Below are 27,474 nucleotides of genomic sequence, written 5' to 3'. Positions count from 1 at the left end.
ACCAAATAAAAGCCTACTTCCTCATAAGCCCAGAAATACAAGGTGCATCTAGCCCGGGCAAGTGAGGGGCTTTAGTCAATTCAACACGATTCCTGGGAGCTCAGGACGTGCCCCGCGCTGTACCGAGGCTCAGGGCTGAGACTCCGGTAGTGGGGCTCGGAGCAGGGTGTGTGCAGGCACCAAACTCCCTGTGAGCGAAGGCGCCACCACACGAGCTGGGCGGGAAGGGCTGGGCCGGTCACAGCGCCACCTCTGAGCGTGGGAGGAACTGGGTGACGGGAAAGGGAGGCACGGCGATCCGGGGTCTGGAACAGAGCCCCGGGCAGCGGAGGGCAGTGGGAGGTTCCAGACAGGGCCGTGCTCGCATCACGGCCACCCCGTCAGAGAACGAGCTCTGACCAGGCTCGGGCTCAGACTCAAGGACGGAGGAGCCCGGGGGCCAAGAGCCGAGACCAAGGCGAACGCGAGGCCGGTGGGGACGTGGCCCGGGGTGCACAGGGGGAGGCCAGCACCTGCCCGCTGCCAGACCGGGTGCACGGGTGACAGGAAGGCCCTCCGGATCGGGCCCCCATCAAGGACAGGTGTCCACGCAGAGACGGCCTGTGTGAGGGCCGGGCAGACGGGGCCCCACTTGGGCTGGTGGCTGAAGGGCCTGGCACCCGGCGAGTAGGAGAAATGTGGGCCCGCTTAGCAGGTGGCCTGGGCCACTCGTAGAGACCAAGGGTCACAGGCAGACGGGAGACAAGGCTCTGGAGGGACAGGGCTGCCCAGGGAGGGGCCGGAAGAGGCTCCGGGGCGAGACAGAGATGGAGGGAACCAGCAGGAGCAGCGAGGAAGGAGAACCGGGGGAAGGAAGGGAGGCGACACGAGGCGGCGTGGGCTTGGGGAGGAGAGGGCGCCGGGCCCAGCGCAGGGCGGCTGCGGGTCCCGGAGACGGGAGCTGTCAGACGGGGAGGCCGAGGGGGCGCCGCATGGGGACTGCGGTTTGGGGTTTCTTAGAAAAAGAAGAGACAAAGGGCCAAAGCCATCTGCTGGGGTGACGGGGAGCTGGTGACAGGTCTTCCGAGCAGAGAGGAGGAGGGGGGCTGCTGACGGGAAGGGAGCTCCCAGTCCGCCCCGGGTCCGGCCACGCAAGCTCTTCCTTGCACACCCGCGGGCCATCCGGCCAGGGCCCCGCGTGCGCACGGGGACCCTCGGACAGACAAAGCCCAGATTGCTTCTACAGGAAGGTCCCCTTCCCTCCCACGACGCCAGAGCCCCACAGGACCGCCCGGCCAGGCTGCAATGCCGGTCACGGAACCGGGACCCCCAGCGGCTGAGCTTCCACTGTGAGTCACAGAGAAGACAGAAGCCCCAGAATCGACCGGGGAGACTGACACCCCTTACCTCTTCACGCCTCTCCGGAACTCGAAGAGCTTCTGTCCTTCTGGAATGGAAAACACCCGAATCACGGTCCCCTGCGGCCGGGAGAGAGGACGGAAAAAGGGCTCTCAGCGGAGTGCACTCAGCCCCGCAGGGACAGCGCGACGGCAGCTGCCCTGCGCCGGGGGCCCCGCAGGCCCACCCCCTTCACACTCGCCGCTCGCTGTTAACTTCCTATCACGCTGACCTGTGAAAAAATGCTCAATGTGGCTGCTTCTCAGAGAAATGCCACTAAAAATGCCAACGAGGTACCACCTCACATCAGTCAGAATGGACCTGATAAGTCTACAAATAACAAAGGCTGGAGAGGCTGTGGAGAAAAGGGAACCCTCCTGCACTGCTGGTGGGGATGTAAACTGGTGCAACCGCTGTGGAGAACAGCCTGGAGGGTCCTGGGAAAACTGACAATAGAAATACCATATGATTCAGCAACCCCACTCCTGGGCATCTATCTGGACAAAACTACAATTCACAAAGATCCATGCACCCCCGTGTTCACAGCAGCACTGCTGCCATAGCTAAGACAAGGAAACAAGCTGCATGTCCATCAACAGGTGAACAGACAAAGATGTGGTACATATACACAATGGAATACTACTCAGCCATAAAAAAGCATGAAATAAAGCCACGTACAGCAACACAGATGCAACCAGAGATTCTCATACAAAGTGAAATGAGTCAGAGGAGGACAAATACTACATGATACCACTTCTACGTGGAATCTAACATATGCCACAAGCGAGCGTATCGACAGAAGAGAAGTGGACTCACGGGAAAGGAGAACAGACCTGTGGCTGCCAGTGGGGAGGGAGGGACTGGGAGGTAGGGGGTAGCAGATGCCAGCTTTATACACGGAGGGGATAAACGACAACACAGCAGAGAACTCTACTCCACGGCCCGGGACAGGCCATGATAGAATATAAAAAAGATTCCACGTGTGCGCACGACTCAATCACTCTCCGGTACAGCAGCAATGAACACCACACTGCAAGTCGACTATGCTTCGAATTAGAAAAAAAGATTATCTCACGTGTTTATAAACATAAAAAACAAACAAACGAAAAACCCAACCTACAGAAAACCCAAATGTAGAACACCAGGAATTGTCTAAATAAGTGGTGGTAAATTCCTACAATGGCGTAATAACCAGCATTAAAAATCAAGCTGAAGATAGAATGGGTCCCCTTTTGAAAATATTAATGAAGACAGTGATTCTCGTGGGTGTTCCCGCTGTGGCTCAGCAGGTTACAGACCTGATACCGCCTCTAGTGAGGACACAGGTTCAATCCCTGGCCTCACTAAGTGGGTCAGGGATCCAGCATGGCCACAAGCTGCAGTATAGGTCACACATGTGGCACAGACCCATGTGGCCATGGCTGTGGTGCGCTCCGCAGCTGCAGCTCCAATGTGACTCTTGGCTGGGGAACTTACATGTGCAGCAGGTGCCACGTTAAAAAAAAAAAAAAAAAAAGATAGCGATTCTCTGAATAGAAGGACATCAACCAAATTTGTAATTCTTGAGAACCAGGGGGAATGAAGTAACTAGTGTACCCATGACCAAAAAGAACCATGGCAAAAGTTTTGTCCTTTGCAGCCTAAACTTTCAGATTTAGGCATACTTTTAATGGCATACCTACTGCTTGAAACTAATTAACTAAGAGCTGTCAGTCATAGGGAGACTGCAGTTTCTTGGAAGCAGGATCAAGCCCCACACCTCGGCACAGCCCTGGCACCCAGGGCACAGCGGGGCTGAGAAGCCACTGGTGGCCTGATGCCATGAACTAGGAGTCTTCTGTAAAGCAAATCAAGGGTCCTGGAGCTCCCCTGCGGCGCAGCTGGTTAAGGGTCTGGCAAGGTTACCGCAATGGCTAAATCCCTGGCCTGGGAACTTCCACATGCCCTGGGTGTGGCCAGAAAAAAAGAGTCCAGACGAGAAAGTCTTCTTTTACTAGCCCTGAAATTCCACAAAGTGCTTTAGGGCCTCCTAAGACCCGGCAAAAACCATGAAGATAAGGCTCGGATTCACGAAGGGATGGGATCCTGCTGGCGGAGGGAAAAGGGCGGGTGATAGCGTGACTGTCCAGCCCAGCGTCTGAGGCAGTCAGGCTTGGAGTCCCGTCCCGCTGTCGCTGCCCAGCCGGGTGGCCCTGGGCCGATGACTTAACTCTCCGAGCCCTCGTCACAAAGCAGGAGAAGGTTACCTGCCGAGGGGTCATGAGACGAAGGCGTGTCAAGGGCCCAGGGAGCGACCCTTGCAGAGCGGTATCGGTATTCGGGGACGTGAGGGTCAAGCCCCCGCAGGAAGGCGGGCGAAGCCAGCCGGCGTTTTGTCCCGCACTTGGCTGGTTCGCGGGGAGGGAGGCTACTTTTGATTTTCGGTGAGAAAGTGTCAACGCCGAACTGGGCAGCAGCAGAGGAGAGAGGACAAGCCAAGGCACAGGCGACAAGGTGGAGGAGGGAGAAGACACAGTGGGGTCGCAGAACGAGGCCGCCGGTGCCACGCGGCCAAGAGAGAAGAGGGGCCGGCGGGAGGCGCTGCCAGAGCCACTCTGTCCTGCGTGTAGGGAGTTTCAAAAGGCCTCGTCCTCTTAAGCCGGGGGGGGGGGGGTCTTCTCACCGGAGACTCAGGTTCACACGCAGAGGCACAGAAAGGATTTATACTGAGACTTAAGCACACTAGTCAGATGGCTCCGAGGAACACGGGAAACCCACCCTAAAGGGCAGAAACAACCAAACACCCCCCAAGGACGCTAAGGAATCCCGGCCGAGTACAGCAGGGCCCCGCCCGTCTCCCCGACTCGCGCCCAGACAGCGGGATGTGGCCTTTGCTTGGCCATGAGCTGGTGGATGCAGAAACTGCTCTGGTGCCTCGTCTGCGTGAACAGAGTCTTACAGAGTGTCGAAACTTCTGACCTAGTTTCTACTGGGCCGCAGCGGCCTTACCTTCTCGGAAGCAGTGGCGAGCTTGGTTCCACTGGCGTCAAAGGCCAGGGCGGCTAACGGGCTGTCGTGCGCCGGGATCATGTTCGCAGCTCTCTGGAAGGGGAAACAGACACCACATCAGCTGAAAACACCCACAGGGGTACGAACCCACGAGCGCAGTCAATACAAGTGCCACGGCCCCCTGATTAACTGGGGCCAGGGGGGCCAAGGAGATGCTGCTCAAAACCTTTTAACCAAAAGGCAAAGCAACTTCTCCAGAAAGTTTTCTCCACTGCTGCCAGCACGCTCGCCGCTAGGCGGGCGCTCAGCATGGGGGCGCCGCATCCCCCAGACCTGCTCGGCCTGACGCGGGTGGCAGCGGAAATCGAGGGGCCGAGCCCAGGACCCGCGAAGGCCGGAGGCGCCGCAGGGCTCGTTGCGGAGGAGGGCAGTGGCGGGGGCGACCCGGGGACGCACTCACCAGGTTGATGGTGTCGAAGACCTGCACCTCCCCGATGGTGGCGCTGCCGGGGTACGCCAGGTAGCAGTTGTCGTTGTTTATGGACAGCGCACACAGGCCTGCGGGCGACGCGCGACCACAGAGGCGGGTCAGGCCCGCCACCGAGGTCAGCCTGCTCTCAGCAGAGACCAAGGGGGGCTCTGATGCAGCGCGGTGGCTGCGGGGCTGGTCCTCCTAAGTCCCGCACCCCCAGACCTCCAGCGGAGGGGCAGCAGGACCGTCCACGCAGGCGGACGGTCTCCGGTTAGAAATGCTGCCGCCTCAAACGGGGAGGCTGAGCAATCCACCATGTACGCGGTCACCAGACCGGCGTCAGACGGACGGCACTTGTGACCTCAGAGGAGGAAGACCCCTCCCCGCCCTGCCTTCAAAAGGCAGAGCTGGGCTGCCCGGCGGGCGGCGGGCTCACCTGCGGGGTTCGGGGGCGTCTCCCGGATGGTGTGCAGCACCTTCATGTCCCGGATGTTGTGGATGTACAGAGACTCCTCGAGGCACACGACCAGCCGCTGGAGGAGGCACGCGGTCAGGAACCCAGCACCAAGACGGAGCCCGGCACCAGGGCGCCGGCCCCCCCTCCCCACGGCCACCTCGGCCACCGGCTGGGTCGGGCCCTCTGATTGTGGGATGCCATTCGACGGCACGGAAACCGGTCACGCCAGCCAAGGGACATGTGGCGTGTCTGTCTGGCTCTCGGAACCTCGGCCGGGCCTGGGAGGGTGTGCAGCCTGCCGTCCAGGACTGAGGCTGCTCGAGCACAGCGGGATGAAAGGCAAACCCAGGGATGTGGGGGAGTGTAACAATTCCCTCTGCTCTCAGATTATCTTGCAGGTGTCTATGTTCCTGCTCCATTTTAAAGAAGAGGAACTCGGAGCTGCTGCGCCAGGAGGGTGATTTACCCAAGCGGGACAAGCGGCCCACCCGCGTCCCTGCCCGAGCTGGTACGTGAACGGACACGCACACGTTACGACGCGCCACGTCTTATAATTTACCCCCTTAACCAACCTCTGCCATCCACAGACCTGGCTTCATGCACATAGGTGGCCGCCACTGTGAAGACGTGGGCCCACCCACCTCACAGACCACTGGCTGCGTGGCAGGCAGGGCCCACAGCCAGCCACGTGGCGAGCGGTGCCTGCACAGGATACCTGCCTGCATCCAGGGTGTGCCAAAGGCCCTCGGGACAGGGCTGTATTCTGAGAGGAAGCAAACGCGACGCAACCACCTCACAAAATAAACTCAAGTGCCAGCCACCAGGCCCACATTCCAGGCCAGACGCGCATTATGAACTTTGGGGAAAGACACAAAAAAGTAATAGATCCTTCACCTTAAATTAAAAGTCAAATTAACAGTTTAAAAAAAGGAAAAAGACGCCCGATTTCTATTTAAAAAGTAACACTTATAACCTTAACCCACTGAGCCAGAAGAGAATTCCAGAAGGCTCGGGTCTTGAGGCGTGAGCACGGGAACGGGCAGAGGCGAGGGCACTGCCAGGAACAGGGTTGGTGTGAGACGAGAGACCAGAGTCAAGTGGGGTGGGGTGAGGTGAGCAGGCGCAAGGCCGGGGGGACAGCGACGGCCACGAGCCCCACTGAAGACAGGGGACACGGGCCAGCGCGGCGCCGGCAGCGGATCCAGGTCGGAGCGTCGCTCACCTGCCTGTTCAACCTCACGGCCAGGATGGTGTTGGAGTAGCTGTAGTTGCAGATCTCAGTGCCCTTCTTGAAGTGGCAGACCTTCAGCTTGCGGGGCGCTTTGAGGCTGACGATGGCCACCAAGCTGCTAGAGAAGAGCCTTTCCACGATGCACACGTCCTCCGTGTCAGCTGAGAGGAGCAAAGAGCCACATGGGAGTGCGCGCCTCCAACAGGCCCAGCGGGCCCACGGCTTCCGCGCGCGCGCGGCGTGAGGAGGCAGGCTAGGTCCAACTCCCCGCTCACGAGGCCCGGACAAGCCGCGTGCAGGCCGCCCCCCAACCTGCGTCACGGAGAAGCCCCCCCGTTCCACACCCGTCACCCTGCCACTGCCTCCCCGGGTCCCCTGTGCCCACCTTCTTCACTGGCTCGCTGGGAGCTCCCTAAACCCACTGGACCATGAGCACCCCCCCAGCACAGAGGCTTCAGCTGCCAGCTCACGGCCACACCCTTGGCACCAAGAACGGCACCTGCCGTGACAGGCCCTGGGCGCTCCTTGGATGACTCCATCTCTGGAGGGCTAGCTTTGTCTGTAAATGGGGCTCCCTGCCACTCTACTGTCAGGAGCAACGAGGGGCTGGCAGCTCCAGCTGGAGGTAGGGACACCCCCACTCAGAAGACCGTGTATTATAAACTGTGCACAGCCTCTTGCAGAGGAGACAGCAGCTACAGTGCCTCCACGGCTACTGCCTCACCCCCGTCTCCACCGACGGCCCCCCCGCACCCCAATCTCTCCTAGCCCCCCTTTGTTTTATTGCCAATAGCTTGGCTAAGTTCGGATTGAGCAACAAAGAGAATTCTGGAAGGCAGGAAAGTCCCAGAGCCAAACTCTACACGACTCCCACGTGCGGCTGTCTCCAGCTGAGCTACAGGGAGTCCAGCTGAGCCGGGGGCAGAGCATGCGCCGTGGTCAACCCAACAACGACCCCCAGCCACACTCCATCTGGACCTGAACGGGGCTCGGAGGACAGAGCCGGCCAGACGGGTCAGCCCGGGGGACCTGGGAGGTCCGACCCCCTGGGGAACAGGACCCCCGTCTGTGAAAATCCACGCCCACAACCATGCACAGAGCTACCTGAAAAGTCTCCTCCAGGAGAGGAGGAGCTCTGGGGCTGAAGTCACTTGTTCACTAAAAACACGCCTGAGTGAGTTTAGGAACCAAACTGCCAAAGCCAACGAGAAGGCTCTCCAAGGCCCTGTACTGAGACACAGGCTGTGTGGAGGGAGGGAGATGCCGGCGTCAGTCCTCACAAAGGGTCTGAAGCCTCATGAGCATCAGCATCAGGTCCCGACTGCTGGGCAGCAGTCACCAGGCACATCTACAGTGATGCTGCACGGATGTGTGGAAAAAACCAAGATTTCGCTATTACAAAGAATGGAAGAGGAGACAAGATCAAGTGCGTGGTTCTACGCTCTTCACAGCAGTTTAATCAAAGGCACTTTTACACAACTTATAATCACATCTCTCTCCGGCAGCTACAAACTAAGCTTTATTCAAGAAGAATAGGAGTTCCTGTCGTGGCTCAGCGGAAACGAATCTGACTAGGAACCATGAGGTTGCAGATTTGATCCCTGGCCTTGCTCAGTGGGTTAACGATCCTGCGTTGCTGTGGCTGTGGTGCAGGCTAGCTCCGATTCAACCCCTAGCCTGGGAACCTCCATGTACTGCGGGTGTGGCCCTAAAAAGAAAAAAAAAAAAGAACAACAACAACAGAGGCAAGTCTCAAGCCTGCCTGCCTGGCAGCATCTCAGGGGAGCTGCTGACCCTTGACTGAAGGGCACAATCAGGAGTGACCGCCAGCACAGGGGGCAGGGCTCGGCCTGTTCTCATAGGCTGATGTATCTCCAGCAGCGGGCACAGCAGCACTCCCACGTCAGGCCAACCAGTCAGGGGAGACGTCACCCAGAACGAGAAGTCTGCAGTAAAATTTCCCTGGGGACCAGGGACCAGACCTTCGTGCTCCCGTCACGCCCTGTGCCTCAGGACCGGGGGTGCGGGGACGAAGTACACCCAGGGCCTGCTGGGTGAGCAGTGGACGCCACGGGCTGGGAGGGGCTGGGAGGGCCGTGTCTACGCGCGGCTCCCCCCTGGCCGCGCGCACTCCTGCGGGGGACAAGCTCTCCATGCTGTCGGGCTCCCGCTCTCCGGCCACCTCTCTCTCCAAGATCGAGGGACTGGAGGCGCGAGGGCCTGACGCATCCTCTACTTCTCACCGTCGCAGCTGTCCTGTTACCCTGAGAACCTGGGCCCTGGCTCAGCAGCGGTCCCCAGCCCTGGGCCTCGCTTCCAGGGACAGGAGTGGGTCTGCCTGTCCACACTGCCCCCGCCCCAGGTCTGACACTGCCTGGCTCACTGACACGGGCGCTACCAGGAGACCCAGGACAAATCCTGATGGAGAGGTGGAGGCAGAAGGAAAGGCGGCGGCCGTGAGTGGGGGAGCGGAAGAGGACCGGGGCGGCCAGCAGGTGCGGCGGCAGAGCTGCGAGTCGGGGCAGGGCGGGCCCCAGGTCCCCGTGAACACCTGCACTCAGAGGAAGCTTCGGGCTTGAAACCAATGAGCTCCCAGATGAACGGATGGAGAGACTGACCATGCAGTAGAGACAGAATGAGTGAAGGAACAGACCACAGACAATCTGGAAGGCAGGACGGTCCGGCAGGACTGGTTTTCCCAGCGGAACACGTGGGAGAGGAGAAGATGGACTCCCTGAGGAAAGCATCAGTTTCTCTAACGCGTGCAGAGGGGTTCCTGGCTCTGACGGGCACAAAGGTGGGAGTCGTTCAAGGTTACGACTCAGGACGGCATGAAACAAGCCTCCCACAGAGTAAGCAGACTTCACAGAGCAAGCAGACTACCACTAGAAAAAAGCAGGATCGCAAGCTCCCGCTTCGGCGCGGTGGGTGAGGGATCCGGCGCTGCTGCTGCTGTGGCACAGGTCACAGGTGTGGCTCGGGTTCCATCCCTGGCCTGGGAATTTCCATACCCCGCAGGAGTGGTTAGAAACAGCAAACAAGCAGAAGAGAATGAAGAGCAGTAATGGAGCCACACTTAGTAGGGCTGCTTTCAGGCACCAAAGCACGTCAGTGGGGGAAGAAAAGTCTTGCTGACAAATGGAGGAGGGACCAAAACGCATAAGGACGAAGGCGGCCTGAGCCTCCTCACACCACACGCCAGGATGAACGCAAGAGACCAGTGGGCTAAGCAGAAAAGCTGAAACTACAAGATTTCAAAGAAAACACAGGAAAATACCTCCAGGACTTGCTGGCAGGCAAAGGTTTCCTAGAAAAGATACATGAAGCGTCGCGCATAAATGAAAAAAGTCAATCAGACTTTAAACCAAATTTCCAAATACTTGCTCAAAAGACAAGTCAAGCCACAGACTGGGAAAAAACATTCACCAAACGCATCAGACGAAGGACTGGTATCCAGAATATGTAAAGAACGCTGACCACTCAATAAGAGAGAGACAAAGCAATCAAACGTAAAAAGGGACACAAGCGCTGCGGAGATAACTGGCGGAAGATAACCGACCGAGGGCCGGCGTGTGTCTGCAGTCATCCGCCCCCAGGGATTCAGACCAAACCCCTGAGCCATCGCTGCACACACAGCAGAAGGGCTAACACGAACAAGCCCGAGACCACCAGGCGCTGGCCAGACGGTACAGCTCTGCGGGGAACACACCACGGACCCCCTTCGGAGGGGCGGGGTGTCTCTTACAGAATGAAACACAGATCCCACTTCCATTCACCCAAGACAAGGGAAAAGGTGCGTCCACGAGAAGACTTCTCTAAGAATGTGCAGAGCGGCTTTAGTCACAACAGCTGACAAGTGGGACAGCCCAGATTTCCATCAGCACCTGGCATGCGTTCACAGACCGGGCAACGGAGACACAACAACATGGGCAAATCTCAAAACACTACTCCGAGCAAAAGGAACCTCGTTGAGAGAGCACACACGGCACCTCTTTGAGGTCGGACAGGCAAAACTAAACCACAGGACACAAACCCAGAACGCTGCTTGCCCCCTGGGGGGCGGAAGCAAGCTGGGAGTGGTGGGGTGGGGGTCTGAAGGAGCCTTCTGGAGGGACGGTGAACCCGGATAGGGGTTCAGGATACACAGATGGATGCGCTGTCCAAACACAGAATGTTTACTCAAGATCTCACATTCGGCTGCGTGTAAATGCTTCTTCAAACAGCAGTTACTGACATCTCTGCTGAAGTAGCTCAGGGTTGTGGGTTCGGGTGCCTGCAGGGTACAGAGAAATGCAAGGCACGAGGAGTAAGATGGACGGACGGACAGACGGACGGACGGGGGGTAAAGTGCTAGCAAGAGACTCTAAAACACTTCGACTTTCCTCTGTGTTTGGAAACTTCCAATAATAAAATGGTAGAAAAAGAAAAAAGGCTGCATCATACATTTGCTTGAATCCAAGTGTAGAGAAAGCAGAGAAATAATCATCTTTCCCACTTAACTCTAAGTCTGACTTTTAAAAAATGGCTTTTTTTTTTTTTGTCTTTTTGCTATTTCTTGGGCTGCTCCCGCGGCATATGGAGGTTCCCAGGCTAGGGGTCGAATTGGAGCTGTCGCCACCGGCCTAGGCCAGAGCCACAGCAACATGGGATCCGAGCCACGTCTGCGACCTACACCACAGCTCACGGCAACGCCGGATCGTTAACCCACGGAGCAAGGGCAGGGACCGAACCCGCAACCTCATGGTTCCTAGTCGGATTCGTTAACCACTGCGCCACGACGGGAACTCCAAAAATGGCTTTTATGTTTTCCATTAGAGCGGGTTTACCGTGTTCTGCCAATTTCTACTGTACAGCAAAGGGACCCAGTCACACATACACACACACTCTTTTTCTCACATTATCCTCCTACATGTTCCATCACACGTGACTGGATATAGCTGCCTGTGCTGTCCAGCAGGATCTCATCGCTTGTCCATTCCAGAGGCAACAGTTTGCACCTATTAACACCAGATTCCCAGTCCATCCCACATCCTTCCCCTTGGCAACCGCAAGTCTGTTCTCCAAGTCCATGAGTCTCTTTTCTGTGGAAAGGTTCATTTGTGCCGTATGTTAGATTCCAGATCTAAGTGATATCACATGGTATTTGTCTTTCTCTTTCTGACTGACTTCACTTAGTATCAGAGTCTCTAGTTCCACCCATGCTGCTGCAGATGGCTTTACTTTGTTCTTTTTTATGGCTGAGTAATATTCCATTATGTGTATATACCACATCTTCTTAACCCATTCATCTGTCAATGGACATTTAGGTTATTTCCATGTCTTGGCTGTTGTGAATGGTGCTGCAATGAACATACAGGTGTATGTATCTCTTTCTTTTCTTTTTCTTTTTAGGACCACAGCCGAGGCATATGGAGGTTCCCAGGCTAGGGGTCCAATCAAAGCTATAGCCACCGGCCTCCATCACAGCTCACGGCAGCACTGGATCCTTAACCCACTGAGTGAGGCCAGGGATTGAACCGCAACCTCATGGTTCCTAGTCAGATTCATTTCCGCTGCACCATGACGGGACCTCCGCCTGCGTCTTTTTCAAGGAAAGTTTTGTCCAGATATATGTCCAAGAGTGGGATTGCTGGGTCATGTGGTAGTTCTGTATTTAGTTGTTTTTTTTTTTTTTTAAACTTTAACGACAAAAAGCAGAAGACACTTTCAGAATTTTACAAACAGGGTAAGTGCAGTATGGAGTCAGCAAAGCTATTTTTAACTGCAAATGTTCACAAAAGAGAACATTATAATGAATCTCCATATACCCATCATCTAGATTTAACCAATACTGTCTTTCTGCCATTTAGCTTCAGCTATCTCTTTCTCTGGTCAAATTTCAAAGAGAGGCTCATCATCCTGACACTTCTCCCCTAAATACCCTGGTAAGCCTCTCCGAATAAACACAGGAAAAACATCTTCCAGCTCATGGATAAACGTGGACCGTCTCTTACAGCAAAAGCGATTCCAGGTGGAGGAAGTATTTACGGTAAAACACAAATCCAAAGGCCGAGAAGACATCGGAAGAGAGCGTTCAGGCATCGTGGGTACGGGAGGAGCTCGTCCAGCTCAGGAGCCTTACGAGAGGCGGCCCATGTGAGCACACAGCCGTTCACGACCTCAGAACGAGGTCAAAACGCCGACAACCCCAAAGACAGACGTGCAACCCATACCACGTGGCTAGCTAACCTGCCGTCGGCTAGGGACACGCCGTCCAGCGGGAGAACAGGCAAAGGGGAAAAACGGTTGTGTGAGAAAAAGTTTCATTTCAGTTACAAGAAATGTAAAAAAGACAAAGGAACATTTAAAAAAATCTGACTTAGGGGGAAAAAATGTAATTGTAATGTATACATGTAAGGATAACTTGATCCCCTTGCTGTACAGTGGGAAAATAAAAAAAAAGAAAGAAAAAAAAATCTGACTTAGAAAACATTGAAATGTTTGATGATGCCCAGTGTTGTGGAAATGAGGAAACAGGCACTCAGACCCCTGTTAAAAGGGGGGGGGGGGGTGCACCCTTTTTTCTCCTTTTCATGTCCGCACCTGAAGCATATGGAAATTCCTGGGCCGGAGGTGACGTCGGAGCCGGAGCTGAGGCCTACGGCACAGCCAGGGCAACACCAGATCCAAGCCTCGGCTACAACCTACACTGCATCTTGCGGCAACACCCGATCCTCATCCCACTGAGTGAGGCCAGGGATCCAACCCACATGCTCACAGACACAACATCGGGTCCCTAACCCACTGAGCCACAACGGGAACTCTGGTACTACCTTTTTCAAAGACAACTTGGCAATATCTATCAATTTAAGCGTTTATCTGTCGCCTCTGTCTTTCTACCTCTGGGAGCCGATCTTATAGCCATACACGTGGGCAAAATGAAGATGCTGGCCCAGCAATTCCACTCCTGCAGCGCCTACCTACTCAAGAGAAACGGCACCAAGTCCACAGGGCGGGTAACCTGCACACAGATGCTCACAGCAGCACTAGTTACAGAGTCCAAGTGTCCATCAACACACCCGCAGGGCAATGTCACTGAACACCAGAAAGAAGGGGGGGCTCAAACATGCTTCTAACATGGGGAACCTCGAAGACACGCTAAGTGGAGGAAGCTGTCACGTGTGATTTTGTTTCTCTGAAATGGGAGTTCCCACTGTGGCTCAGCAGGTTAGGAACTGGACAAGTATCCACGAGGACACGGGTTCAATCCCTGGCCTCACTCAGTGGGTTAAGGATCCAGCGTTGCCATAAACTGTGGTGTAGGTCGCAGACGCAGCTCAGATCTGGCGTTGCTGGGGCTGTGGTGTAGGCTGGCAGCTGCAGCTCTGATTCGATCCCTAGCCTGGGAACTTCCATGTGCCGCAGGTGCGGCCCTAAAAAGCAAAACAAACAATCAAACAAATAAAAACCCCTTTCATTTATCTGAAATGTCCAGAGCAGCAAATCCACAGAGGCAGAAAGGAGACTGGCAGCCGCCCAGGGCCGAGGGGGTGGGGAGCGGGGAGTAGATGCCCTGCCCATGAACTTGGGGGTTCTTTGGGGAGTGAGAAAAAAATGTTTAAAAATTAGACTAAGGTAGGTTGCACAGCTCAGTAAATACACTGAAACCCACTGAACTATAAAAGGTAATTTTCATGGCATCTAAATTACATCTCAAAAGCGCTATTAAAAAACCCCCACACATACAGGCAACTACTGCATCGATAAGCATTCAGGCCAACATATTAAGCTCTGGAGTAAGACTGTCAGGGCAGCAGGGCCTTGAAATACCCTGTTGTGCTGCGTGAGGACAAGTGTGACCGACGGAGGGCAGAGCTGGGGGCGGGGAGGAGGGACTGCCACCGCGGCCGCCTCCAGGACCACAAGGCCCTGGGCCTCAGAGCAGCCTTCGGGGTTGCTGAACTGCCAGAATCATAGACTACATGTCGGGTTTTCTCTGGGAAGCATCACAGCTTCCAGCAGATTCCCAGGAACCAGAACCCCGCTGAGGCCATCTGCACAAGGCAACGAACTGCCTGCCAGTCAGCCCGGAGTGAGCCCACTGCTGTCCCCGCGTATTGTAAAAAGCCACTCGGAAGGATTCGGTTCCGACCCCTGCCGGCCCTGGGACCGGGGGCCCGCGGGGCGGCTCCCTTGCCGCCGCATCACTTCAGGCGCTTCAACATTCCTGTTCCACCTCACTCCCAAGAGCTTCCAAAGACCAGCACCCAAAGGACCCGCGAGCGACTCACGCACGCACGCGCCTCCGCCTCCGGTGAAGAGCCAGAGCACAGGCCGCCCGGGGGGGGGGGACGGAGGGACGGGAGCCCAGCCACCGCGGGAGGGGGGCGGGCAGAAGGCAGCCAGAGTGACCTCGGTGGCCTCGATGACCGCGAGTGGCCCAGGCCTTGCTGTCACAGCCTGTGCCAGGTGGCCTCGGCCACGGTCCCTGCCAAACATTCCTCCTCGAGCTTGCGCGTCCAACATGTAATTGAAGGAACTACTTCCCGGAAGAAGGAGCGCGGCGTTGCCTCTGCTGGAGCCGCCGGGCCGGCCAGCGAGGAGGAGGCAGGGCCGGGCCCCACTCAGCGCGCTGCCCAGGTGGCCTGTCGGCGGCCCGGGCCCTTCCACCCAGCAGACTCGGCCGGGGGCTGCCGCATTCGCCCCTGTCGGTGCCCCCACTGAAAACCCCCCGCGAGCGAACCCAGTCGGAACCCAGGCTGACAGTCTGCTCACGCGTCACTGCACAAGCGGGTGCTCCGGGAGGCGCGTCTCCCCAGCTCAGAAACGCAGAGGCAGAGAGGACACCCGAGGCAGGATGTGAAAAGGCCAACCTCGCCTTCAAAACTTCCCAGCCACGTTACAAACACTAAGTCTACCACCTTTATTTACATTGCCCAACTGGGCAGGGTTTTGTGGCAGTAACATTTCAGGGGAGAGAGAGACCACGTTTGCACTTTACATACCCTCCAAAAAAAAAAAAAGAAAAAAGGAAAAAAGGACATACAGAGAGGGAAAGGGAACACGATGAACCACAAAACCACATGGAGCCGAGAGCGGGCAAAGCACACACAGGAGTTCTTACAACTTTCTTAAAATGTGAGACGACAACAGAGCCCTCAAAACAACCTGCTGCTGCTGCTGGGCACAGGGGGGGTTGGTTTGTTTACCAAAAGAACACGCAGTTGTCCAACCTGCTTCTCCCAAGACGAGCTCTGGCTCATTCCTTCTGTAACAGCAGCCTGACCCACAGCGAAGACCCGATGCTCTGATAGAAAGGTCGAAAGTCATGACAGGAGCAGCCACAGGAGCCTGGGCTGAACGCGGAGGCCATCAACACTACTCTTTGCTCCGAAACGACGTGTAGAAAAATGCCAGAAAAGGATCTTGACCCCAGTAGCTAAGCTGTTCTCTGAGAGACACTCTTCTGCCCACTTAATAAAAGGTACGAAAGAAAGAAGCAAAAGAACGCTTCAGTTTCGAGGACGAACTGTCCAAGAGTGCCTGCCCTGTGCAGGCCAGCACCTACTTCTAAGGGCCAACGTTAACAAGAACAAAGACATCTATACGCCACGTCGCCCTCGCAGCAAACACCCACTCTTCATGATGCTAGCGAGGCATCACATCTTGTGCCGCAAAAAAAACCTCTGAAAAACGAGGTGCCCAACACCCCTTAAGAAACATGAAGGAAACTGATTCAATTTGAGGACGTATCAAGACTAGGTTCTGGTATCCTCACACGCTATCGAAGCTCCTGGGCCCCGGCTTACCTGCGCTTGCGCCGCCCAGCCCGTCTGCTGTCCAGCGCGTGCTCCATTGCACCCTCAGACCTCATTTACAGAGCACAAGCTCAAAGATAAAGCCATTCATGATTTCCGGGCCTCCCAATGGAGAGAAAGTCTGTGGATCTCAGACCCAGTGACTCTCATCACGACAGCCACGACTTAGTGGCACCACTGGAGCACTCGCGTGGATGTCGGTTTCACAAATGCTTCAGTCACTCACAAAAGCCCAAGGGCATCCTTCTTCCAAAGATCAGGCTACCTCTCTTTGAAGAAATTCCCTGTAGGAAACTATCCCGGGGGGATCAAATGAAGGCAGGCAATTTGGAGATTTTCAGAAACACACCCACTTGAGATGAGCACCCACCACCTCAAGTGGAGCTGTGTTACGACTCTGTCACATCTGCCAGCTGCACACGAAGAGGAAGGCTTTCTGACAAGATTAGGTAAGCATCGGGAGTTCCCATGTGGCTCAGCGGTTAACGAATCGACTAGGAACTGTGAGGTTGCGGGTTCGATCCCTGGCCTTGCTCAGTGGGTTAAGGATTTGGCATTGCCGCGAGCTGTGGTGTAGGTTGCAGACGTGGCTCGGATCCCGAGTTGCTGTGGCTGTGGTGTAGGCCAGCGGCTATGGCTCCGATTCGACCCCTAGCCTGGGAACCTCCATGTGCTGCGGGAGCGGCCCAAGAAACGGCAAAAAGACAAAAAATAAAATAAAATAAAATAAAATTAGGTAAGCACCAGGAGGCAAGCTTGAGGACGAAGGAGAAAAATCGAAGGTGGGAGCCATGACTCAGGGCCACTGACTCCGAGAATTCCACTTCCAGCCATCTCCCTGAGGAGGACCCGGCACTGGCCTCCGGGGGCAGCAAACAGGGGGCTTAGGGGAAGCCGGACACATGCCCCTGATGGAGGCGATTCTCTGTACTGGGAATTCTTTTTTGGCTGCACCAGTGGCACATGGAAGTTCCCAGGCCAGGGAACAAGACCTGTGCTGTGGTAACACTGGATCCTTAACCTGCTGCACAGGGCTGAGGGTCGAACCCAAGGCTCCACAGCAACCCAAGGTGCTGCAGTTGGATCCTTAATCTGCTGCATCACAGCAGCACTCCTGTACCAAGAAGAAACCTTCTTTTTTTGGGTCTTTTTAGGGCCACACTTGCAGCATACGGAGGTTCCCAGGCTAGGGGTCAAATTGGAGCTACAGCTGCCAGTCTGCACCACAGCCATAGCAACGCCAGATCAGAGCCGAGTCTGCGACCTACACCACAGCTCACGGCAACGCCGGATCCTTCACCCACTGAGCAAGGCCAGGGGTCACATGGATACTAGTCAGGTTCATTTCCACTGAACCATGACAGGAACTCCCCAAGAAGTCTTAATAAGGTCAGGGCCACGGGCACACTTCAGGGCATCATATACAGAGAAAGTATTATCAACCACGTATGTGACAAAGGACTGATACCTAGAATATATAAAGAACTCTCAAAACGCAACATTAAAAAAACCCAAATAGGAGTTCCCTCGTGGTGTAGTGGGTTAAGGATCCAGCACTGCCACAGCTGTGGCTTAGGTTGCATCTGCAGCTCAGATCTGACTCCTGGCCCGGGAGCTCCATAGGCTGTGGGGCGGCTAAAAAAGGAAAAAAACAAAAAACCCAAAACTGGGAACACCAGAAGCTGGCAAGGATTCTGAGGCGCGGGCTCACTCGCACGTTACTGGTGGGAACGAACAACGGTATAGCTACGCTGGAAAACGGCTCAGCGCTTAAAAAAAAAAAAATTAAATAACAAAAACACTCCACCAACCAAACACACCACCCAGCAACTCTACTCAGGCATTCATCTCAGAGACGTGAAAAGCTACACCCACACCAGCCCCTGCACACGCATGTTCACAGCAGCTCCACTTTCAACAGCCCAGACGCGCTTCGCCAGGTGAGGGTTCACCAGTGGGGCCGCACCCCACAGAGAACCCGCCCCGGCCACAGAAAGGATGGCGCTGCCGACACGGCAGCTCAGGGGAACCGCCAGGGATGGTGCTGAGCGAGCCGAGCCCACCGCAAACGCTGACGCCCGTCCACGTTTGTCACATCCGTGCAGTGACCGCATTTGAGAACCGGAGCGCGGCCTCGTGGCTGCCAGGGATCAGGGAAGGGACGAGTGGTCACGAAAAGCCAACAAGGATCCCCTGGGGTTGGAACTGCCCCGAGGCTTCCCTGGTGGACGCGAGAACGAGTGGGAAGACGTCAACCCACACACGCGGGTACAAGGTCGGCTGGAGGAACCCCAACACAGGGTCGCCTTCCGGGCTGTGCGACTGGACGGCCGCTCTGCAAGATGCTACCACGGGGGGAGAGGCGGGGAGGGAGCGGGGATCTGTGTTGTTTCCTACAGCTGTAGGTACATCTGCCATCACATCAGTGAAAATAAAGGCAAAGCCTTCCTGCTATTCTCACTGGGGGAGGGTCTGGATCCACTATTTGTTCAACAAGTACTGGGTCCCCCCTCCCCCTCCCCCCCAAAAAAACCCAAAGCAACCCAAGTCCATGGAGCCATCTACCTAAAGTCACAGTAAATGACTAAGCAAAGTGGCCAAGTTCACGGCCCTACCGCGACCCCCGGGGCCACTGACACACAGCTGCTCAAAGGCCATACAGTGCCAATTTGGAGAAAATAAGTCACTCCTAGGGAATGCAAAATTTTCAAATTCTAGAAGCCTCTATGACAGAAACCTAAATGGTTTAAGCGGCATTTAAAAAAGGGGAGAAATTACAGAATAATGCATATAGCATATACCATGTTCTGAAACAGACAAGTATTTTCTACGTGTACATTTCTAAGTCGGCAAATGCACAGAAAAAGACCTGGGGGCACATACAGACCGCACTTCATCACCTCCCAGAGAGACTAAGGTGAGAAAAGATTACTGGTCAAGGGGTGTTTGGATTGCAATCATCACGTCTGCAGTTAAGAACGCAACCTCATTCAAGCATCACTTGTCTATTGTAAGAAGGGGAAAAATAAAGCAAACACTTACTGCATTCATAGATCTGTTCCAGTTTATCCACAGAAGAAAGGGAGAAAAATTTATAACCGGATTTACTACCAACAGCTAGAGACCTGCAAAAGAGCCAAATTCAGAAATAAGAGCTGATACGTGTAGGCAGTGATAAAAAGCACAAACGCGCTCCGGTTACCAACCAGCCACCATCACCTCTACCCAAAATGAGCACCAAGAGTTTCCCGCAGTTGGTCCCAGGCGAGGGGTGGCGGCGAGCAGAGGAGAGCGGCAGAGGAGACGCCACACCTCGGAGCCAGGAAAAGGCGGGTGTCAGTACCCTAGACGAAGGTCTTCTCAGGGAAAACCCAGACAACTTTATGGAGGTAAATCTGACATGTAAATAAGTGACCGGCCCTAAGACAAAGACGCCCTCGAGACACGGTGGGGGTCCTCAGGGGAGCTGGCACACACCCGCGCGGGGCAATGAGCCCACGGGTGGAGACAACACTGTACGTTTGACAGAGAGAGGTTTACGCCCGCGGCAGGTGGCTCGATCCTTCTGCGCCGCAGCGAGGCCGCAACAGACGTGGCCCAGTCGCTTACGTGACGCTACCGCCGAGCAGCAGGATGGAAACCCAAGAGACCCGAGAGCTCGCTCTCCATCTGGAACGGGAAGGCGACACAGGTGGCCCAGGCCAGCCTGGTGCGGCAGGTCCCGTGTTCACCACCCAACCCGCCCGCTCTTCTAGGAGCCCGGGGCCCTCCGAGCTCTGCAGGCGCCTAGCACAGGAGCCTGAGCCAGTAAACCAAGCGCTGCCTCGCAGAAGATCAGGGCTCTCCAGAACGGGGCCGAGCAAGGGGAGAAGGAAGGGAGGACCGCTTTCGGAAGCAGAGGATGGACGCACAAAGCAGGAGCAGCAGGACAAAGAACGGGACCCTGGGACTGTATCTCATCTCGGGAGAAGAGGCGGCAGAAGACAACCCAGAAGACCGGCGACAGCGAAGACCGGCCATTTCCCAGGAGAACGTGTACACAGAGAGAAAAATTAGGGCTGCTTTGGAGTTCCTGCTACGCCGCAACGGAATCGGCAGCGTCTCTGCAGTGCTGGGTCGCAGGTTCCATCCCCAGTCCCGGCATAGTGGGCTGAGAACCGCAGAGCAGGTGGCAACTGCGGCTGGGATCTGATCCCTGGCCTGGGAATCCCATGTGCTGCAGGGCGGCCAAAAGAGAGAGGAAGAAAAGGCAGGGCTATTTTAATGACCGTTTCATCTATTAAAAACTTGCGATTTTTCCACCTCTTTTATACTTACGTAGAAGAAACACAGTCCAACAACAGAGCCATGATAAGCACTATTAAACTGCAATTAAACAAAAACTTTAAATATCAAGGAGTTCCCACTGTGGCGCAATGTGATTGGCAGTGTCTTGGAAATGCTGGGACTCAGGCTGGATCCCAGTCCCAGTACAGTGGGTTAAGGAGCCGGCACTGCTGTAGCTGCGGTTTAGGTTGCAACTATGGCTCGGATCTGATCCCTGGCCCGGGAACTTCCATAAGCCTAGGGGTGGCCAAACATGAAAAAAAGAAAGAAAAAAATTTTAAAATTTAAAATTGCAATTGGCTCATCCTAGACGTATAAACACAAACGAAACCCTATCAGTTCATGTAATTTTTCTCTGCAAAAATACTTCACTATATCAATTACGCTGATGAAGTAATTGGGTATTATTACATGTAAACATTTTGAAAAGCAATAAAGGAACCCATGGAAATACAAGAATATTCAGGGGAGATAAAAATAAAAGAATCTCTCAACCACTCACGACTTCGGGAAAACGGATGTTGAGGACAATGATTTCCGGAGAACCAAGGGCCCCTATTTTAAGCATCAAAGCCTTTTTTCCCCACCATCTCTGATTTTTAAAGAAGTCATTCTTGGAAGTTCCCACTGGGCCACAGTGGGTTAACGATCCAGCTCGTCTCTGTGGAGGCGCCGCTTTGATCCCTGGCCTGGTGCAGTGGGTTACGGATCCAGCGTTGTTGCAGCTGTGGCGTAGGTTACGGCTCTGGCTCGCAGTCAATCCCTGGCCTGGGAACTTCCACATGCTGCGGGGGCAGCTGAAAACGCAGTCATCCTTATGCAGCCTTCTGCGTGGGATGGCAAATCCTCCACACCTGCCTGGACTCAGGCCCTTAAACAGCCCCCGTGATCAGGCGACCCTCTCGGACCCTAACGAGGGGCTAGGGGTTGTGTGCCTACGTCAGATACACACGGCACTGCTGGGTTGCAAAGTATTTTCATCAGGGCAGGAGACCGTGATTGCTTCTGAGACGTACTTTGGGCCAACCCTTGAACTTGATCACACTTGATCACAGCCCACTTCGCTCCACGGGCAGAGCTGCCCTGGACCATCCGTCCTGACCCCCTGTGGCTCCAAGCAGCCTGGCTGGTTCTCTGCTCTCTCCACTAGCAAGGCAGGACCCACTTCCCTCACCACTTGCCAAAACGCTGTGGCTAGTGCCTCCTTTCTTGTTCTCTGCATTCTATGGGTCTAGGCTTTTAAAATACTGTTGATATTTTATTTGAGTTTGGAGAGGGAGCAGAAAGAAATCCACCACCTTTAACTGCGGGTCTCTGTCACGGAACTTAAACTGGCGTGTTCTGTACCTAAAAGACACCGATTTCTACTAAAAACAAAAACGTTTTCTTAAAAAACATTTTAAAGATATTAAAAACATTTAAAAAAAATCATTTTTCTTACCCCCTTTTCTCTGCCCTCTTGCCCGTGAGAAGTCCATAAAGTTTCTGCTTTCATCACCTTCGTCAAAGAGCCACACGCCATGACAGGGTTCAGCAGACACAGTCCACACCCGTAAAAAGGACGCCACTCCAACTGCGACCAGCACCCAGGGGCCCTACTCCGTAAGCGCGGGGCCTTGCAGGGCCCCCCTCAGCGCAGCTCCACCCCAGGCCTCCACCTGGACTGCGGAGGCCTTGCAAACTCAGTCAGAGCCAAAGAAGAGCTCATCCTCCCCCAGCCGGGAGCCCCCTCTGCTCGCCCCCCAGCAATGTGCTAAGACCTCTCTCTTAGAGGCCGGCGGGAGACTCGGGGGCAATGTAACTTCTCGCTTAACCGCATCATGCGTGTGCCACGGGTCACAGCAACCCTCACGCTCAGCAGTCTCCTTTCCACTGGCCACGGCCACGGGGCCACAGCCTGCTCAGGGACCGCCCTGTCCTTCTCAACACACCCTTTACAGAGCAGGCAGAAGGACCTAGAACCTTTTCTTTTTCTTTTTTTTATGGCTGCACCTGTGGCATATGGAAATTCCTGGGCCAGGGCCTGCAGCCAAACCTCAGCGGCGACCCACGCCACGGGTGCAGCAATGGCAAATCTTTTCACCCACCGTGCTGGGCCGGGGATCACACCTGCACCTCCGCAGCGACCCGAGCCACTGCAGTCGGATTCGGAACCCACTGCGCCATGGCGGCAACTCCAGAACCACCTACGACGTTCAGGTTGAAGGATCTTTCAAAACCACCTACTTCCAAGCCCCTCAATCCACCGATGAGGGAAAAGGAGAGATGCGACCTTCCCCGAACAGGCGCTGTGCCCGGGCAGAAGGAAAGCGGGTTCGAGAAAGCAGTCGGCTGTGCCCTCTCTACGCCCGTGACTCGCAGACACTAACCACATCCACGCTGCAGACAGAAGCCAGGGAAGCCAGGCGCCTGCCCTCATTCTCTCCCTTTTAGAAAGATGCGGACACTGCCGAATCGCGGACCTCCCCCAGCGGAGGGGCGTCCCCTGCAAGTCCCCAGTCCCGGACATTTCCAGCTAAGATTCAGGTGAGACTCGGCCCCTGACGAGTTTCTTTAACTCCCATGTTAAAACTTCAGTTCCTCCAACACAAACCTTCCCAGGGTTGCTTTCAGAAACTAGGGTTGGAACTAACCAGCTAGGAAGGAGACCACAGGGACCAGTTTTCCTGGATGCCTCGTTCCCAATTCTAGTTAAAAAAATAAAATAAAATAAAATAAAAAAGTCATAATAAAACAAAATACTCACCCTTCTAGGGTAAGAATCACAGAGAAAATATTACCATGTTCGAAACCATATTACCAGGACCAACAGACAGGACAGACAGAATTGGTCTGAAAGAAATATTACTGCTTAAGACACAGTATGTATTTTATTAAGTGAAATGGCCTCCAGATTTTCTCACTGAATACAGTGGGTGTAGACCGATATTCTTTATTGAAAAACTGTGTATTCCTCTTTTAAAATTAATGTTGGAGATGGACAAGGAAGAGGAAGGAGGAAACTGTAAAGCCTCTCCCAGGAGCTTTTGTTTTTCCTGCAGATGTAGATTTAAAACAAATTAGTCACTTTTACCAGTAAACTTTCTTTTTTCATTTTTTATTTTTATTTTACTTTATTGTCTCTTTGCCATTTCTTGGGCTGCTCCCGCAGCATATGGAGGTTCCCAGGCTAGGGGTCGAATCCCGCAGCATATGGAGGTTCCCAGGCTAGGGGTCTAATCAGAGCTGTAGCCTACACTAGAAACACAGCAACGCGGGATCTCAGCTGCGTCTGCGACCTACACCACAGCTCACGGCAACGCCAGATCCTTAACCCACTGAGCGAGGTCAGGGATCGAACCCGAAACCTCATGGTTCCTAGTCAGATTTGTTAACCACTGAGCCACGACGGGAACTCCTCTTTTTTCATTTTTTTTAAAGTTTTGCTATAGTTGATTTGCAAGGTCAATAAACTTTTTGTATGATCCTATCTTACCATTCCTTACAATTGATGCTCATACGCTAGCAAGGTCTCTCTGGCAAGTCAAAATTCTAACACACCAAATCTTGTCTGGAACTAGTAACTTCAGGACTCAGGGAAGAGGGGGAAGGCAGAGGGTCTTCAAGTCTGAAAAAGACCTTATTTCAGACCAGAGGGACAATCTTCTCTATGCAGGGAAGCTGGAAGTTGAACACCATTTGAAACAACAGCAAAAGAGAATGCTTTCTCATGTTTGGTTGTGTTTTGTTTGTTTGTTTTGTCCTTTTAGGGCCACATCTACAGCCTATGGAAGTTCCCAGGCTAGGTGTTGAATCGGAGCTGTAGCTGCCGGCCTACACCACAGCCACGCCAGATCTGAGCCTCATCTGTGACCTACGCCACAGTTCATGGCAAGGCCAGATCCCCAGCCCACTGAGTGGGGCCAGGGATGGAAACCACACCCTCATGGTTACTAGTTGGGCTCCTTACCGCTGAGCCACAATGGGAACTCCCGCTTTCTCATATTTGACTTCCTTTCAATATAAATGAGGAGCAGTGAAAAACTGAAAGAAGGGTAGAAAAAAAATGTTTTGGAAATCCTCTAACTTACACAAGACAAAAAAACCCCATAAAGCTACCATTCTTACCAGTCTCAAAGTACAAAGGACTCAAAAACCAAACGTGTCAGTTTGACATGTCATCTCCCCTACCCGGATTAATACAACACAGTCCAGCTCAGTTATAACCACCAGCAACTGGTTGTCCAAAGTGTTTCTGTTAAACACTGGTTTTTGGTCACACAGAAAGCTATGGTGCTGGATAGCTTGCATTTTTAAGGACTGCTACAGTCTGCTTCCTAAATTGCATGTCCTCCAGACCCTACTCTGTAGGGAGAAACAAGAGCATGGCAGATTGGAGAGGACACTGGAAGAGAATTCAGGAAACCTAGATCCCACGCCTGCCCTGACTCCACTAACTGAGGCTCTGCTCCGAACCTTCCTCAGCTTTGGTTTCTCCCCTGCAGCTGGAGGAGACGATCTGCTTCCTCCCAAGTGTCGAAGGTCCTACTGCAGAGCTGCCTGCACTACATCCATGATCTGGAAGGGGCTGTTGAGCACTCGGTGCACGCCACTGACTTGAGGCCTGCCATCCAACAATTACCTTTTTCTTTCTTTCTTTCTTTTTTTTTTTTTTTTTTGCTTTTTAGGACCACACCTGTGGCATATGGAAGTTCCCAGGCTAGCGGTGGAATTGGAACCACAGCTGCCAGCATACGCCACAACCACGTGGGATCCAAGCCTCCTCCGTGACCCACACGACAGCTCACAGCAAGGCTGGATCCTTAACCCACTAAGCAAGGCCAGGGATTGAACCCAAACCCTCACTGGATACTAGCCGGATTCTTAACCCGCTGAGCCACAAGGGGAACTTCCGACAATTAACTTTTTTTTTTTTTTTGTCTTTTTGCTATTTATTGGGCCGCTCCCACGGCATATGGAGGTTCCCAGGCTAGGGGTCGAATCGGAGCTGTAGCCACCGGCCTACGCCAGAGCCACAGCCACGCAGGATCCGAGCCGCATCTGCAACCTACACCACAGCTCAGGGCAACGCCGGATCCTTAACCCACTGAGCAAGGGCAGGGACCGAACCCGCAACCTCATGGTTCCTAGTCGGATTCGTTAACCACTGCGCCACGACGGGAACTCCGACAATTAACTTTTAATTTTAAAAAAACCAACAACCCTCGTGTTCTACTTTGCTGATTCCATTCGGCCAAGACCAACTCAAATGGCTCTTGAGTGTGAGGCCCATGACCTACGCCTTCTCCCCTCTTAGGTCACTTCCTCTTACTCACTTCCCAACATGGCTCTCCTCCCTTCCAGCCCACAACTCATCCTTCCTTCTCCAGGAACCTCATCTCTTAACTATCCTCTCGCATCACCGGAGAAAGCCTCTGAAGAATCGGCTCCACACCCAATCGGCCGTGAACAAACAGCGGTCCAAACCCAAGGGCTGCCCTTAAGGGCCCCTCTTCCCCTGGAAGGATGGCTCATTCCCTGAAGCGCCAAGACCCCTCGGGTGTTCCTGTCACCTCCCCGTTCGCTCAGTTTCTCCCCAGATCAGAGACCAGGGTTACTGCTAAGTTTGGTTCTTGCTCCAGGAGGACATCACAATTACCTGTCAAAAAGAAGGAGACAGGAAGAAAAGGAAATCAAAGGAACGCTAGGATGAGGAAGAGACGAGAAGGGCCTGAAAAGGGTAAAGAAGGGAGGGGTAGGGCTGAGGAAGGAGGCGGCGGCAGGATGAAGAGGAAACCTACTCCCACCGCCCCAGAAGCGACTGAGACAACAGGTCAGGGCCCAAAGTTCTGCCCCCAACTTCGCGAGACGTGAGGCCTGAAAAGAGAAAACCTTCCCGAGGTGGGTGAAGCGCCTCCCCATCCCCGTCATCTTGCCCACCCAGAGACCGAAGCGCCAGGGCCGAACCCGAGCGACCCCGGGGAGAACGCCCCCTCCCGCCCCGCGCCCCGCCCGCCCGGGGGACGCCTCCGCGCTCGCCCGCTCTAGGCCCCCAGGCCCGGCCCCGGCCCCCGACCCCGCCCACGCCCGTCCTTACGTGACGTCCTGGTTGAAGTTGGCGAAGAGCAGCTGGCTGGCGCCGGCCTCGCCGCTCTGACTCGCCAGGTTCATGGTGGGCGCGCGGCGGGTGGGCCCGGCCGGGGACTCGCGCGCTCGAGGGCAGCTCGGGGGAGCTCAGGGTCGGCGCCGGGCCCCGCTCGCCGCCTCGCTCGCCGCCCCTCGTCGCGCGGGCATCAACCGCCGCCTCATCCCGGCCCCGCTCTTGTTTACGCTCCAGAACCGGGGCGCCTGGCGCGCCTGCGCAGCCCCGCCCCATCGGCGCACAGCCTCTCACGGCGCAGGCGCACTGCGGAGGTCCCGCCCCTTCACCTCCGGCCCCGGCCCGAGTTCCGGTCGAACACGCGCACGCGTGGGGACGCACGAGGGCGCGATGGGCCGGGCTTGCGGGCGGTCAAGGGCCGCGCTTGCGCATAGGAAGGAGTTAGGCGGTCCGAGTCTCCTGCCCTTGTCATTTTTATCGCTGTTATAAGGGCCCGCTGCGCGCCAAGCCTGGTGCCGGTACGTGCTTTGTCTTGGTGCTCATGGCAGCTGTTGGGAGACCGTGGTGCCTTCCCACTTTACGAGTTTGAAAACTGAGGCTCTGGAGTATTAACTTATTTGCTGCGTATAAGATCTGAGAATGGAAACCCCGTTATTTCTTCACGGCCCACGTGTTCTGGGTCCCTAGAGAGGATTCTCCTTTACATTTATTCCTTCATTCAATAACATTTAGGGAGTGCCTCCGTGT

The 27,474-nt window shown here is 54.8% G+C and overlaps 1 protein-coding gene across 3 annotated transcripts in view; it reads right to left on the bottom strand.

Moving 5' to 3' along the window:
- Positions 1–26,990, bottom strand: part of WIPI2 (WD repeat domain, phosphoinositide interacting 2) — a 31,038-nt gene extending 4,048 nt beyond the window's left edge. Inside the window, exons 1-7 of one of the 3 annotated variants that reach the window (XM_047779458.1) lie at positions 26,725–26,990; positions 19,365–19,447; positions 6,517–6,686; positions 5,274–5,370; positions 4,826–4,923; positions 4,366–4,458; positions 1,387–1,457 (exon numbers count right to left, since the gene is read on the bottom strand). In XM_047779458.1, coding sequence (XP_047635414.1) covers positions 1,387–1,457; positions 4,366–4,458; positions 4,826–4,923; positions 5,274–5,370; positions 6,517–6,686; positions 19,365–19,447; positions 26,725–26,798 — 686 coding nt within the window. In that variant the 5' untranslated portion in view covers positions 26,799–26,990. The remainder of the gene's footprint in view (positions 1–1,386; positions 1,458–4,365; positions 4,459–4,825; positions 4,924–5,273; positions 5,371–6,516; positions 6,687–19,364; positions 19,448–26,724) is intronic. The other 2 variants (XM_047779459.1, XM_047779460.1) reach the window with 2 other exon arrangements.
- Between the last annotated feature and the right edge of the window lie 484 nt (positions 26,991–27,474).

The sequence above is a fragment of the Phacochoerus africanus genome, chromosome 5 (genome assembly GCF_016906955.1).
Source record: "Phacochoerus africanus isolate WHEZ1 chromosome 5, ROS_Pafr_v1, whole genome shotgun sequence".
In the NCBI taxonomy this organism is placed as follows: domain Eukaryota; kingdom Metazoa; phylum Chordata; class Mammalia; order Artiodactyla; family Suidae; genus Phacochoerus; species Phacochoerus africanus.
The sequence above is the reverse complement of the archived record's forward strand: the minus strand, read 5'-3'. Positions and strand labels throughout refer to the sequence as shown.